General features: G+C 43.3%; 1 protein-coding gene across 2 annotated transcripts in view; it reads right to left on the bottom strand.

Annotated features, from left to right (window-relative positions):
* LOC106489860 (ubiquitin carboxyl-terminal hydrolase 12-like) overlaps window positions 1–14,458 on the bottom strand; it is a 30,335-nt gene extending 15,877 nt beyond the window's left edge. For both annotated transcript variants that reach the window (XM_067304370.1, XM_067304369.1), the window contains exons 1-2: window positions 14,347–14,458; window positions 2,177–2,257 (exon numbers count right to left, since the gene is read on the bottom strand). In XM_067304370.1, the coding sequence (XP_067160471.1) occupies window positions 2,177–2,257; window positions 14,347–14,394 (129 nt within the window). In that variant the 5' untranslated portion in view covers window positions 14,395–14,458. The remainder of the gene's footprint in view (window positions 1–2,176; window positions 2,258–14,346) is intronic.
* Window positions 14,459–16,584: the final 2,126 nt, after the last annotated feature.

Raw genomic sequence — 16,584 nt, forward strand, 5'->3', positions numbered from 1 at the left:
CAGGTCTTCCCAGTCACGACCTTAGTTTTGCTGTAAAAAGAGGGATGTAACCATTTGTCTTAAATAAAAACAGAAAAGAAACAGGTTGAAAAAACAGGTTGGCATGGCAGTACTCAATGGGCTGCTGAATATTTGCAATCCTAGAGTGACAGGCACAGATCAAATAGACAATTCGGGTGGATAAAGTCTAATGTGACCTAAAGTACAAAGGAAAAAGCAGGAAAACCACGTAAGTTTTAACAACTCTTTTTGTCATGGTTTCTCTGGTAATAAATAAGTTTTTCAAAAGCCAAAAAATGTGTTGCTTAAAACTGACCGTATTTAGAAGCAACATAATTCGATTTCAAAAATTTTATACTTTCAATGTAAAATTAAAGTTTGGGGACTCACTTTAAGACAAAAGCTTTCTAAAATGGCGAGCAAGACCAAATTCTAGAAATGAAGCGTTGTTCCGTCCCTCCTAGGCTGCTGCCTCCCATCACACAATCCATTTTAACAGCGGGATGTCAAAAGAAGCAGTCAGACCCTCTCCCACACCCTGCAGTGGCTCTGGCAAATGTTTGACTGCAGGGAAACGGGGTCAGCTCACTGATCCAAAGAGAAATCCAGCCTTTAAAAAAAAAAACCGCCCATGGGTTCAGCACCTTTAGTGGGTGTTCAGCACGTTTACTAGTGCTGACGCAAAGGAGAAACGAGAGTGGGAACACCTGAACAAGGAGCAAAATGCGACGGCTTCGTGCAGCGCGATTGCAGCGCGTGACGTGAAAGCACATTCTTTACACTGCTCTGATTTATTTTCTCATTAAAGACCTAGAAATAACTCAGGAAAAAGATCTCCAGAACAGCAGCAGGAAAACGACTATCCCCGAGAAGCTGATTGCAAGAAATAAAGCACAACAGTATTAGTCATATTTTGTCCTTCCAAACAGCGTATGGATGCGGGTAAACTCACTCTGGTTATTTTTAGAACGCTATTTTTTTCTTCACAGTATTCATCGCTCTGCTATTTATGTTACAATTGGAGATGCCTTCCATTTTTCTCATTACGGCACAAACCTCAGAAGCTTCGGAATGGCCATTAACACCATACTTAAGGAATATAATTCAATGTCTTTAGACAGTTTGGTGTCCGAGAACACAAACTGCTAGAGACGCACACAAAAATCAATTAAATGAATTCTAATGCACTGCAATAAATAACACTTTAGTAGCTCTGTTAACCTTACTTGGTGTGTCAAAAGGTAGATCATTTTGTTCTTCAGTTTTCTGTGAAATGTGCCTAGATGACCAGTAAACAGAAACGTATCTGGGTTTACAGAGAGTTCTGCCAAAATTGTATATTCACATCATATATAGGATGATACAGAACCACTGTTTCTATATCTAATTGCTTATATAGCATCATTGGTAACAAAAGCAACAGCTGCCTTTCTCCTCCAGAAGCACAGGCAATGTTACACCCTTGCTCCATCCTTTCCACGGTTAATTCAGACAGACATCTCTTGATGCCCAACAGATCCCAGTCGAGTCAGATGTATGCAAACTGACAGATTTAAAAAAAAAAAATCATTTTAAAAGGACTCACTGGTGCACAAGGCAGTCAAAAAAGGAGTATTTCTACATGTTAGAAAATTATCAGCCAAGTAAACTTCATTTATCTCTTGGCTATGTCCTCACATAGAAGAACATCCATGAATCCCAGGAGCAGTATGTTTTTAAAGAAGCAATGCATTTGGTTTAAAAACTTTAAGGTTTACATACATTGTAATATCAGTGTAACATCAAATATCTTTGCTCTAGAAGGAGCAGAAACCATGCTCTAACAGCATTTGTACTTTAATAATGTTCCTTTCAGCATATTATAATCCTACAATTAGAAATGTGCCTAAGTAGGAAAGTTTCTCTCAAAGACTCTTAAATTAATAAATATACTTATTTTTTCAGTGTTTAAGATGAGATTTATATCTTGGTTATAAACAAAAAGGCTTAGCATCCCATGGCAGGATGTGGTGTCTATGCAGATTCCCACTTTGTGTCAGCAGTGCCCAGAGATAAAGTTCTGAAAGAGAATCCTGTTACATTAGAAATTAAGATTCTGAATTTATTCAAAATTTAATTTATTATCATTAGGATACGAATAGGACAACAGCATTTAAAGCAAAGAAAATTCACTTACATTGACCAAGCCAAAGTAATGCTCATTCACTGGGAACTGCTCAGGACCAATCTCTTTCTCCAAAGCAGAGGCATTGGCGCCCTGCAAAGAAAAAATATGCATTATGTTAGAGGGAAAAAACCTTCCTAAAATACATCCAACATAATCCATACTACTGCCATAGAAACAAAAAAAGTCAAGAAAAGGTGTTACTTCCTTGGAGAATTAGCATTTAAAGTGTTATCTGTGTTCTTGAAAATGTAATCAGAGACTTTATTTACTATTATAAAAGGTACCACAGTTTCACGTAAAAACCCCTACTTTCTCAGCCTGAATTACAGCAGAACCCTGTAAGATCCATCCGAAGGGGTTTTTGCATTTGAATTTATTTGAAAATTAACAATAAGAAAGTTGTTGTCATTTAAGATTTCAGGTTACTCACAGTGACGTAGAAATGACAATTTAAATTTAGCGAAGTATGCATTACAAAAACAAAGAAACTTATAAAACACACAGAGAGAACTTCTAAACCTGGAGGACAGAAAGCAATAGGTTTAAAATTCCATGAAAGAAAAAAAGGTCTTTTTTTCTAAACATATTTCAACATGCTTTGAGTATCTGTTATAATTCCATTAGATTTTTAATGCTGTTGCAGTTTCTTAAAATAAACATAGCTGATAAAATTCTTTTTAGAATATTAGAGTACAAAAATCCAGATTTTATAGCTGTACAACAGAAAGACTGCAAAAGAAAAATACCGAGAAACATAAACCATGTCCATCCTTTTTAATTTTCCGATAAAGGGCAACAAAAACATGCTGAAGAGAAAGAAATAATTCTGTTTGTTATTTGCATCTCTATCATATATAAAGAATTTCTGAACAACTTCTCGCCCTTAATGCTACTTTACATCAGAAATACTATCACTTTCTGGAAAGCATAGTTAGAAAAGAGACAAAAAGAACGGAAGGAAGAAATGTTTTAGAAATTACTTAAATTCAGCTCCCTTTGGCTTTGCTACCCTTACAACGTATTAAGCTTACAGTGTATTTCTGAATATATCCTTGAGTCTCCAGCAATATAATGAGGACAGAAGTCTAGATATGACTGGAAATACCGCTATACATCCGTATGGTCTTATTTGTCCCAGAGAAGAGGGTCTAAAGCATACCAACATCCCAGTTTCAATTTTAACTTTGTCCACCTCAAATTTGAAGTGGTCTGTGCATCTCTTCCCATTTTTCCTCTTTTTTACCCACCAATACCGTACAGCTGAGCTCCCCCTTGGGCTTCGGTGCCTTCCCGCATCCCGCTCCGTCCTGTTCTCTACTGTTTCTTGGTGGTCTTCCACCACCCCGCGGCCGCATCCCGCTGCATCCGTGCTGTTGGCTATGGAGTTAGGACCATTCAGTGCAGGATCCAAGCACTCTGGATTCCTGACTTTCGTTTTAGCTGTCTAAGGCGCTGGATACACCTGTAACCTCCTGCGGATAGTAAGCAGAGCTCCTACAGCACAGGTGAGCCACCTGAAAACCCAAACACAAACTCCTCGGAAAAGCACTGAACTAACCCCCAAATCAGTCCGGCAAAATCCCATTCACCTACTTCCCCGAAGCTACTAATGATTTTTAATAATTGCATAAATGTTTTGATCCTTTCCATGAGCGCTCTGCCATTAGCATAAAACGCGGACAAGTGGAGGCTCTGCACTTAGTCTGTTAAAGACATTCTAGATAGAACCAAGGAAAAACGAACAAAATTTCCTAAGAGACAGAAAAGATACTAAGAAGTAATTCGACTTAACAAAAGGAATGGAAACTCTGTAGTCAGATCTCTTACATCAGGTTTACAGGGAATAACATATATCAAAAAGACAGAAGACAAGGAAAGCTCATAATTATCTGGTATAAAAAACACACCAGGAACGTCGAGCGCTGACAGATTTACAAGCAAGGCTCTTTGCAAGCTGCAATTACACAGACATTTTTCGAGGCACCAGTGCCAGGTCAAGCAGCTTCTCTCATTTGCTTCCCCACATCCATTTCCTGCTCCCAGCTACTTGTGGTTTCCCTCCACGATGCCCCCTCCCCCCAAAAAAGCCAAATCTAGACATAAACTAGACATAAATCAGCTATCTTTAGAATAAACAAATGTCTGACCAATTAAATTAATAAACAATTGCAATTTTTAACAAGAGCATGCTGTAAAGAATTTACCGACCTAAAATAAAGCAATAATGTGGTTCAACTAAACCACCGACTTGTATCTTCCAAGGGCTTAATCCTACCTACTGCCCAAGATTTGTAAATTTGGGCAAGCTAAGTGCAGGGACAGATATCAAATTAAAGTTTCCTTAATAAATTAAATGCTTAAGTTAAAGTCACTCAGCCGCAGAAGCTAAACTAACCCAGTTTCAGTTTGTCCTAAAGTTCCTTATCAGAGAACATTTGAAATCGTCGCAGCAAAATCATGAAAAACAAAAGAGGGCTCAAACTGTAACTGCGCAAGGAATTAAACCCCCAAATTAACTCCTTTAAAATAGCTCTGAAGTTGTAAACTTGCAAATTAAATAAGAACGTATGGGGAAAAAGTACCGAAGAGGCTCCAGAAAACACACGTGCTTATCACAGCACGAGAAAATAACTCCGGGGCACGCAGCACGGAGTGATTAACGCCAGGAGCGAACGCCCGGGAGAGCTGCACCGCGCGGGGCAACGGAGAGGCAGAACACACTTTGCTTTACAGCGACAGCACGAATCGGCCGCGGTCACGTTGCGGCAGGAATCACACACCGCGTGCTTGGAGCGAGGCAGCGTAGCTGGAGTCAAAGTCCGGCTAGTCAGGGCCCGTGATCTTTGCCTCTAAACTTGCAAACAGCAAATTAATCAACGGGAGATCGAGCCTGGGAGGGCACGAACCGTACCGCGTGGTAGCGAAGCCTAACAAGCAGCTTTGTTTTCAGACCAGGGTTATATATGTTTTCTCACCCCCGCTAAAAGATCTCTCCATCTGGATAAATATTTCTGCCCGAGATCACACAAGTATCTGCTCATCAGAAACATTATGCACGTCACTATTTTGCAAACATAAATGCCCCAGTTCTCAGCTAGAAATAAAATCCAACGAGAGCGGCAAGTCTCCAAAGTGCGAGAACTGATATTTGATTATTTGATGAATTGAGGGGTGCATTTCTGTTGGGGCGAAGAAACTATTCTGCACCTTACAGCATATAGCACATTTATAACTATAAGAAAAGTCAAACTGTAGAAGCAATAAATAATGACAAGAAAAAAAATCTCTGTTACAAAGCAATTGAGCCTGCTTGGCACACGAAAGCTGAGCAAATAAAGTGCATTACAATATGCCTAAAGGTAAAGCTCAATGCAAGAGATTAGAATTGATTTCTCATTGCTAGCTCAAGACAAATAAATACATCTTCGGAAAATCCGCAAGTGCATCCAAGAGGCTTCTAGGAGGCCGGTGAAACGCTCTCAAGGAATTGCGCTGCCACCGTGGTTTGGGGAGAGATGGCAAAACTTTCCGCACGTAGCTCCTGGAGCAGGAAGAGAACACAACCCGCCTCGCAGAACCGATGTGGAACCTAGAGAGAACAAGGAGGGCGAGCTCAGCGCGCGTCCCCCGTTCTGGCGCTCTTCGGCAGCCCTGGGAAAGTCACCGGGCCCTTCTGGACTATCACCGTTTTGGCAGTTCAGAATAATCCACTGACGCTACAGGGCTTTAGCCGATTTTAAGGGCTGGAATTCTTGCATAGCAAATACTTGCATTTTAATCGTCTGTTGCTTTTGTTTGCTTTGCGTCGGAAAAAATACTGCTAACGATGACTGAGGCAACCCCAACAGCATACAGAGGATAAAATATTTCTTATCTTAGCTGCATCAATTATTTTTATCTTGGGGCATAATAGCATTCATAAAAAAAGGAACCTTTCCAAGAATATTCCTGGTAGTCACTGCTTTCCATCAAAAAAGACATTAAAGAACACCCTTAAAAAAAATCCCATATGCTGAATTATAGAATATCAAGCAAAAGCACAGGGAATTGGTAACATTCAGGTTTTTCTCCAGTTTTCAGAAGAGCTCAGTGAGGACATCACATCAACATCTGATGCACACAAGACACAGGGAAGATGGAAATAACTGAATAAAACTGATGTTTACCCAAAGAACTCCAAAAACCTTTTTTGGGGCAGATTTTTTTGAGTTTGGTAAAGCAAAAAGGGATGAGAAAAGCCCAGTTTCAAAAACTCTTGCCTGAAGAGGCTGGCTAAGCAAGCCATCTCAAGTGAAGTGATCCTACAGTACGGCTGAAATCGTAACTGGATAACCCATCGTGTCTAGTAACTTGGAAGCTGTGAATCTTTTCTGCTCGGTAGAGAAGTCTTAAAGATTTACTTCCAGCTCAATACACCATGCAAGGGGGAAGAAAAAAAAAAGTAGTAGACTATCTCTCAAATTACACTACTAACTTACCACACCGCTGAAACTAGACAAGAAAGAACCATGCTCAATCATTAGACTCTTATCATCTCTTCAACCAGCGCACGACTATTCCTGCAAAGCATATGAAGAGTTTGCCTGGCCTAGATTAAACTGACTACAGGAACTGGAAACATACCTTCCAGGGGCTTAAACACTTGCACGCCCTTAAACTCATTTGCATTTATAACTATTCCTGTAGCCAGATGGATGACAGACTGCATCGCTTGCCTGACGAGAAGCAAAAAGGGAAATGACTGTTGAAAGGCGAATAAAAGTCACTGCTTTTCTCTCCACTGTGTATGAGTAGCTTTACGGTAGAAATTATAATACGGCCCAGACCTGAAGAGTTCTTCTGAAGCTATCGAGGAACCGAAGAGCAGCTGGGAGCGATTGAAAACAACCGCATAGCACAGAATGTGAACTACAGTCTACTGATGAGACTGATTCACGCGTCCAGCATCCACATGGTTTTAGCTTAAAATTACAACTTTTCCCCCTCTTTTTAGTACCACAAATTTTTAGCAAATTTCAGCAAAATCCTAGTCCTCCACAAAACGCAGCCAGGAATGAACGAGTATTATTAATGAAAACCAACTGTTTTTCCCGAATTAACACTTAACACAACTGTACAGTGTTCTTGAAATTATACAAGTAAATCTGTCTAACAGCAGATTATCAACGGATTTGTAGACAGCTTCGTTACTAGCTCAACGTAATGGGACAAAATACTAACGGTTTGTCTACTTTATTAGAAGGGACAGGGAAAGCTACAGATACCTACACTACACTACACTTGCCAAACCACCATTACTAGAGTTTTTTAAGGCAAGAATGAAGCAGTTGCTTAAAGGACAGGAAAAAAGAGTAACTAGATCTGTGAAGCCCTTCTCATATTTTCCAAAATTACAGCCTGGAACTTGCAGTTTCTTTTTAATATTAACGATCCTAACAAAATCTATGACAAATTTGGTTAAGTCATTGTGTTTATTTTGGGGAACGCCATCCTTTTAAATGCTCCATTTACAGTTTATTTACAGATAGTACAATATTTTCAGAGAAGAAACTCTTGAAATCACAGTACATATATTACTGCTCTTAGAGTTTCAAAAAATTCTGATTTGAATATTTTATAAAGTGTAGTTTCCTACACTTGCCTATACTTCAACTACTGTAGTCCTACCTAAAAAATACAAAAGACTAATTTTGTTACCAGATTACTTTTAATAAACTAAAGAAAAATCAGTTAATTTAAAACAGTCTCCATTCACAGCTCCATATAGTCCAGGGAAATCTGACAACAAAGTCTTTCTGCAAAGGTAAATTACTTGCTATTTTTTCTCAGTGCAAAGTATTAATTTCAACATTACACACTTTTTCTCCAAGCTTTTTATCTTGCTCCCATTACAATTAACGTAGTTCAGCTCCAATAAAGTAATTAAGGCATTGCAACTTAGGATATTTCTAAACTTTTATTACAGCTGCATGCACACGCGGAAGCTGCACAGCGTGGCTGTTGGCGTAATAGCCAGCTGAAATAAAAGTGCCTTACGATACACCAGCTTGGGCACAGCACTACGTTGCCTCGGCTTTTGGATTGGAACCAGCTTATTCCCACTGAGCTCACAGCAGGCACCTGCCTGCAAAAGCCATTTCCCTAAAGAACAATGTCATCAGGCAAAAACGGGAGAGAGATCTAGGCGAGATTTCAGTATACAGAACATATCTGGTGTACAAGTCTTGCTGGAGTCTCTAATTAGTCATTTGACTCTCTCTTTTTTTTAAAACAAATTAGAGCAGGAAAAGATTTAGCATTTGAAAGAAAGCTGGGAAGTGGCTTTCAGGTTGGGCAGAAAGGCTCCAAGGGACACCACCGTGCAGACCTTGAGATTAGAAAAAACTCGTTAAATATACAGCATGACTAAAGAACGGTTTTAAAAAGCCAACACCACCACCACAACAAAAGCAAATAGGCCAAGCCAGAGCTACTAAAAACCTGTCAGGGAAGAAATCTGAATGAGATGATGTATTTCATAAGATCTGCCTACATTTACGTCACTAGAGTAGCTGTGATAATAGGCCCAGGTTCAGGACTACTAAAAATACCATGTGGGGGAGTGTGGAAGGGAGCAGAACTGGGGCTGTATTTCTGAAACCGTTTATAAAACATACAGCTGTGATTTTTTAAACCTTGGAATTAGATGCTAATTCCCCGTCTTTTAAAGCGTCTTGGTTGTGTGCAGCACTGAAGTCAGATAAAAAGAGCTGTCAGCTCAGCTGTCCCACACGGCGATTTAGGTTTTGAAATGATCCCTTTCCATGCATCGAGGCAGGCTGCGATTCTAGGCATAGCGAATTATGGTAAATGGAACTTTGGATTCCTGCACTCGGTATGCTTACACAGGCAAAACAAAGCGATAGCCTTGAAAGGAGCAGGTAGTGCGGTGGCCTGGACTTCCCAAGACTCCACATGTCTAAACACTACAGAAGCTTCTTCATCCACACTGAATATTCTGCCCACAGGAATGACCGTCTCTGCCCACGCTTCAACGGGGAGTGAAGCTTACAGAGCGCTCTGGCTGCTACCAACATTTTGGAGACTGCAGTGAAACTACAAAACCCTATTTCAAAATAAAGTTACTACCACCAAGTATTTCAAATCTGAAATACAGTTCTAATTAAAGCATTTTTAAATACAGAATGCTTTATAAAGTGTGCCACGTAAATGTTTATTCAATTAGGAGCTAGTCTTGCAAGGTCCACAGGATCTATGCCTTATTTACTGCAGCACAGGAAGACATAAATATCTGTGAAATTCCATAATTTCATGCTCTTCAAAATTAGACTGTAAAGGTAGGCTCCAGGGCATGCAGAAAGGATGCTGGATGAAGGGCAGGAAATACGGAGCTACCGATTAGAGTCTCGACTTTGGAAACGCGGTGTGGCAAACAGACTATCTCGCCCTTCTTGACCACCCCTCCAGGACTACATAACCATCCACAGCCAGCTCATCCACCCGAGAAGAGCCCTGCCGGGTTTCTCCCCACCTTGGGTTTCTCCCAGTTGACCTGGCGACGAGGCACGTAGGCAAGCAGGGATGTGTCCTGCCAGTACAGCTCAGAGGGGGCCAAAAGGCAGTAAGATAAGAACACGCACAAACGCACAGATCTGCAGGGGTATTCAAGGCCCAGTATTTCCCAGTATTGTTTTTTTGTGAGGGGTAATAAAATTTTAGCCTGATTCTCGCACATCGACGTTAAAAAACATAAGAACAATACTATGAGAAGTGAGGAAGCGGGTGCTGACAGAAGGCAAAACCTAACATTACAGATTTATGAATGGGTTGCAATTTCAGACGTTACATGTGTACAAGTTAAATAGGCACGGAGGGATGATAGCAAAGAAATTTGGGCACAGGGCCCATCAACAGATCTGAATACGTATGTATTCACAACCCAGTGCACGAGAGGTTACGTGGATAAAACACTAGGGAAGGAGCTGAAAATACAAAACAACATAAGGAACAAAACACAACGATCTACAGTGCAGCCCTGTATTTTGGCAACAAATCTAGGAATTTCCCAAATTGACGTCTGTAAGAGTAAATACTGAAAGTCATTTATTTTTTAATAGGAATGAATGTACAAGATATAAGAGATATGTACATAAATACAAATATACTCAATGTCTTAAAAACATTCGTTAAAAGTCCTGATTAATGAAAGCAAGAAACACGCAACAACACAGAGCACCTCTTGAACTAGCTACACTTGGCTGTTTTAACATCTTTTCCCAGCTATTCATACCTTATTCGTAAACTGTGATAGCTCCTATACTAGAGGCTCCGCTCGGATAATGAAAACCTAGTTTCAAATAATGAGCCATTCACTTCTCATAGTTCCCTCAGTACTCCTTGGCACAGGAATTATGTGAAGGCATGAAATCTTCAAGTTTATAGATAACCTCTGATCAAGACAGACACAGGGACAGCACAAAAACTCATCTGGGCGGTAGCTCAGGACTCCTGCATAATATCCAAAAAAACACCAAAAACCCAAGCTCAAGAAACCTGCCTGCTATCCACCCAATGTTATTTTTCTGGTAAAACGAAGTTTTAAAAATGTGGGTGAAACCGCAGTAGAGACAAACATTGTACATCAGGGACATGAAAGCCCTGCTGGAACTGGATAATGTAAATTATTCAGCTGGCGAATGGAAATGTCTTACTTACAAATGGTTCAGTCGTCTCTTCGCTACCACTGAGGTTAATGATTATATCCATGCTGTACTGATTCAGAGGAGCAGAACAGGACTACCACCAGTTTGTATACTGGATATGAGTTCTTCAGGCATGTCTCGCTGGTTTAGCAAATAATTAGACATGAATCTGGTGGGAAGCAACCCTAACCGCCTTACCAAGAAACACCGATACTTGTGTAAACAGCTTACTACAAACTTTTCACCAAATCAGCAGTCCGAGGAAGGAAAACATCAGAGCTATGCTTTTCATTTTCTTCCACACAAGTGTTTTGTTTTGCTCCTCCAAATGCCAGAAAAGCTATTGCTAATGCAACAACAACCAAACCCCATGACTCCTGACTCAGATTTCTGGGTTAAGCCTCAGTCCTACGATCAGTAGTCACCGCCGACGGGCCAAGAGGCCTCCAGCCCTCCGCAGCGTGGCAGGCGCGTTCGGGTTCAGACGACGTAGTCAGAACCACGCGACTCGGTCTTCCTTGCCGTGTCTCCTCAGTTAGGCAGGATTTGAATCTCTCCGTGACTGCACATATGCCACGGAACTACAGAAATACTGGGTTTTACACATTTTTTTGCAACAGGAGCTAAGCACTCATCATGAAGCAAAAGGGGCAGGGGTAGAAAACCAGCCTCAGGACTGCTTTCCACTTCAGTCTCCTAGTTAATTTTGCAGTCACTTCCAAAGAGAAAAGGAAAGGTCCTGGACTACATGGTAAACACAAGGGCTGGGAAGCAAAACTGAGCCAGAAGGATACAGCAAAGAACCAGAGCTCTAGCTGGCAGCTTTTGGCCATGGATGTGTCTTGACACATGGTGTTGGTCTCCTTACCAAACAATGAATCACATTCAAACCAACGTGTATTTTCCTATGAGTTTCCAATCTTTGCAATGCTACAGTTGCCACATGAGTTATGCAATCGCCAAAAAAGGGATGGCACTGGCTTACAGGAAATGCAATGATCGCAAGGGACAGGAGAGATGACCTGCACTACAAGAATCTGGAAGTTATTTTAGGGAGGGGGATCTGATTAAAGTCTGAATTCATTAGGAGACAGTAATGTAATTATGGCATTGAATTTAATTTTTAAAGAGACATTGCAGAACATGGGAGTGACTACGAGATGCAAAGTCAGGGACACCAGTCCTTACACTGCCGACCAACGAAGGAGTCCGAGAGTGTCATAAACCTGTGTTTCAATTTTCCAGTCCAAAAGGCAGATGATGATTGGAAGTGTTGTAAAAATTGAGTATTTTAGTAAAAAGATGTAAAGTACTGTGCAAGCACTATGTAGTAGCATAACTCTGAAGAAAGCAGTTTCCCAAAGAAAGCTTAGATTTTTCATATTCACATTATGACAAAGCAAACAATATTTTTACTTACTAAATGTTAACTCAAGTAGATGCAAATAAGCTGATTCAATTTTTAAACATAGCACCTAGCACCTTAAGTTTCCTGTGCAAGCTGAAGAAAAAAAAAGAGTAAACTTGACTGTACGTTTAGCTAACCTGTATATGCACCTACAACGCCGATCCTGAAAAATTCCGTAACATTTGATGAAATGGATATAGAACGGAGCAGGAAGCAAGTTTCTCCAGGGGAGAAAGCCACAATTATTTGGTGTTAGCAGCACTGCTCAACTCTTTCTCTCTGTAGAGAAATGAAACAATGACTTCTCTTGAAGCAAGAACAGTAAGCAGAATCTGCTTCCCAAAGCTGTAATATGCTGAGAATATAATTGTTAAAAACCTCCTCTTGAAGAAAATAGTACTTCAGAATGGACTTCAATATGGTACAAGTATCTCCTTGGCTTCTAGCTTCCCAAACCAAACTAAGATAAGCACAAGAGCGGAAATGAACCCAGTATAGAATATTTATAGCTCAGGTTTCTAAAAACAATCGCCGGAACACTGGAACGATTGTATTCAAATTTGGCTGCGTGCTCATAGGAAAATGCATTGCCTTACATTTGCCCTCTTAATCTGAGGCTCAGTCAGCTGATCACAGGAATGCATTCAAAATATTATATGGGATTGAGTCAATCACCTGCCTCTGGGGTAGGGAACTCCACAACCAAGTCATGATTCAGACACTTCTCATGACCTTAATTTCACCTGTGTTTGTGATGGGGAATTAAAAACACCATTTATTTTGGAAAATCTAGTGAGATCAGTGAGTTATGTAGCTCCGGAGAGCCTTCTGCAATATTTAACTTGAAACTGAAACACCAGCTATCCATTTCCATGAGAAGTAGACTTTTTTTTAAGAAGTATTAATACGAAACTCCACTCAGCTTTGTATAATATCACCACAGTTCTGTTCGACTGGATCTCAAGTTAATCAAAACTGGTACCCAGTACCTAAATTGATTTAAAAAAAAAAAATAATTAAAATAAAAGCACAAAACCGTACGCCCTGTACACACGCCTGAAATCAGTCCCCGCAAGCTGGTACACAAGAGCCTCTTCTGACACTGTGACCTACTGTCTGGTTTGCATGAGATACTGTTTCAGAGGAAATACAGGGCTTAAGCTTGACCACTTGGAGGAATTAAGATGTGGGGCTACGAAAAGCAAAATACTAAGAGTAAACACCCTCCGCCAGATGCAAAGTTGGAATTTGGCGATTCAGCTCTCTATTACAGTTTATACTCTTCACTAAGAATAACTGCGAAGCGTTTACATGGCGTATCGTTAATGAGATGCAATCTTTCACTATGTCACCTGCGCTTGAGTGCTAGATGAAGCACTCTGCTATTTACGCGGCCGTGTGGTTTCATCAAAAATTCTGCATAATCATGCAATTATCAGTCTCCCCCCCGCTAGCGTTGCACTGACGATACGGATGAGGCCCCTGCTATACGCATTCGTATGTGCCGATTACAGAGAGAGCTTTTATAAACTGGTATACGAATGTTACATATGGCTTAGATATCACAACTAATGACAGTGAACTCAACTGGAAAAAAATATATATACATATATGCTTCCAACTCCCCCGGATCACGTCGCTGTGAAAGGCGCCCCACGGCCACCCCCAAGCGCGCCGCTGCTGCCGGGCTGGGCCGCCGTCAGAAGGCGGCAGGTCTCCGCAGGGAGCTCGGGGCGCCCCCAAGCCGCGGGAGCAGCGGCCGGGCAGCGCGGCCGGCACCGCACCGCACCGCACCGCACCGCACCGCGCCGCGCCCTGCCCGGCCCGGCCGCCGCCGCCCCGCCGCCGCCGCCCGACCCCCGCGAGCAAGCGGGCGGCCGGCCCGGCCCCCTCCCTCCCGCCCGGCCGCCCGGCCCACCCCGGCGGCGGCGGCGGCGGCGCCTCCCGCGCTCGCGGCCCCCGACGCTCCCGCAAGCGCCGCTTCGGCCCCGCGGCAGGGCCCCGCGGCAGGGCCCGGCGCTGCCCGCCGCCGCTCCCGCCGCCGCCGAGGCGGCCGGCGCGGCGCTCACCATGGTACAGATGGAGGCGAGCCTGCGGACCGTCATCAGTATGTCCATCCGCCCGGCGCGGCCCCGCTGCCCGCGGCCGCCCCCGCTGCCGCCGGCGCCATGTTGGGACCCAGCCGCCCAACTGACAGCGGCAGCCGCAGCCGCAGGTGGCGCAACCGCCAAACGGCGCCGGGCGCCGCCGGTGCGGCGCCCAAACGGCGCCGGCTGCGCCCCGCGCCGCGCCCCGGCGGGCCCCCCCGCGCCGCGGCCCCCCCGCTCCGGCTCCCGCGGGCCGCCTCGGCCCGGCCCTGCCCCGCCCCCGGCCCCGCCCCCGCCCCCGCCCCCGGCCCCGGCCCCGGCCCCTTCCCTCCGGCCCGACCTCGCGGGAGCAGCGCGGGGAGCGGGCTGGCGTTACGAGGCCATGTTACGGGGTGTCTCCGCTCCGCTGGGCCGCCGGCCTGCGGCGACGCTCCCCCGAGGCGGCAGCGCTCTGCCATCTGAATACATATATATACATACATATATATATATATATATATGGATCTCCTTAGGAAAAATGCAACAAGGGAAGAAGGGCACAGGGCACTTGACGGCTTCCCGTGAGCAGCAAAGCAACAAAATTAGCGACAGGAAATACAGAAATAGCGCGGTCTGTACAGAGTTGGACCAACTCTAAATATAGATCCAAATAATTTCCTCTCTTCCCCCCCAAAATAGAACCAAGTGCTGATCACGGCTGCCACGGCAGCATCCGCGGACCCTTCCTGCCCCTCCGCCCTCGGGATCCGAGCGACGTTGCGTGGGTACGAGCACGGTGCTGAACCGACGGCCTCGTCCTCGAACACCTCCGGAGGCTGCTGCGAACCCGCGCGGCCTCGTTTTGCACGGGCTTTACCCACCCGCGCTCAGCACCCAAAGCTCGGCACGCACCAAAGCCTCTGGGGAACGCTGCGGGTGGACGTCACCCGTGCAAGCAGGCTTTTAGGAGAAAGATCATTTTGGGGTCAATGAGAGGCAGAAGGGGAAGGGGCGATGACAACGCTTCCCCCAACTTGCTGGGACCTCGGCAAGATCATCCCAGCTCTCTGCTCATCTCTTACTGCCCTTGTAAAACGCATGAAGAATAGTTATATCCAGTTTTAAAAGCAATTTGACATCCTCGTATGAAAAGCTCTATGGTAATGGCAAATATTTTTATTTTTAGAACGCTTCATCTCGAGAGTGCCAACAACAATAAAAACAGAAAATCTTATAAATGCCGTAGCCAAAAGTAACACAGACCAGTAAATAAATCTGTAAAAAATTTGGTGTGGAAATAACATAATCTCTCTGCAACATGCACAGGCGCATATCTTTGCGTGGAGCAACCCAATGAGCGGTTAGGGAAGTCTCCAGAATCATCCAAATGTTTTCAAAGTTACTCTGAGTTTTGCAAACATTCGCCCTTTAATTTAAGCTGTCATTTTTCCAAGAAAATTTGAATTAAAAACATGCTTTTTTTTAGCTAAATATAAGTCCATTGTACACAAACAATAAAAATCTCTTTTGTAAATAATTCTTATTCTCCACGCCAAGGGTTATACAATCTCAAGTAGTGTGAATCCTTCTGCATGGTTTCACTCAGTGAAAAGACAATTAGACAATTTAGAAAATCAGATAAAGATCAGATTGGAAAGCCTCTGGCTTTTATTATGTATCTTAAAAGAATTCTTTCAGAATTAGTCGAAAAGCTGTGACTCTTGAAAAAAAAAGGCACTGGAGAACATATTTAAAACCTTTGGAGAATATGCTGGGGTGGGTGGTTTTTTGTAGTATTAAAAAACATTCTCTCAGGAAAGAGATTTCTGTACCCAAGGGAAAAATGCTTTGGCCAGGAACACAAGAAAACTGGGCTAGTGTGTAAGAAATTTAGATTGAACCATATTAGAAGAGGAACTAGAAATCGACTGGGCTGCTTCCAAGATTCAGTCCAAGCCTGTGCTCTCACAGTTGCTTTAAGCAACCAGAAGCCCTCACAGCTGCCAAAAGAAGTAGTTCAGCGTTTCCTCCACCCCGGGTCTTTCAATCCTGCCCCCACGCATCTCCTCTCTTGTGTCAGCACCAGCATCCGTGCAAGCACATGCTGAACAGCTTGTTGGGTCTCCCCTCATAAAGCAGATTCTCCATTCCCTCGATCGTTTTAGTTGCCCAGCTCCGTACCTTCTCAGACTCCATGTCGCGGAGAGCCGCACACAGCACTGGAGATGTGGATACTCCAAG

Source organism: Apteryx mantelli, chromosome 13, assembly GCF_036417845.1.
Source record: "Apteryx mantelli isolate bAptMan1 chromosome 13, bAptMan1.hap1, whole genome shotgun sequence".
Lineage (NCBI taxonomy): Eukaryota > Metazoa > Chordata > Aves > Apterygiformes > Apterygidae > Apteryx > Apteryx mantelli.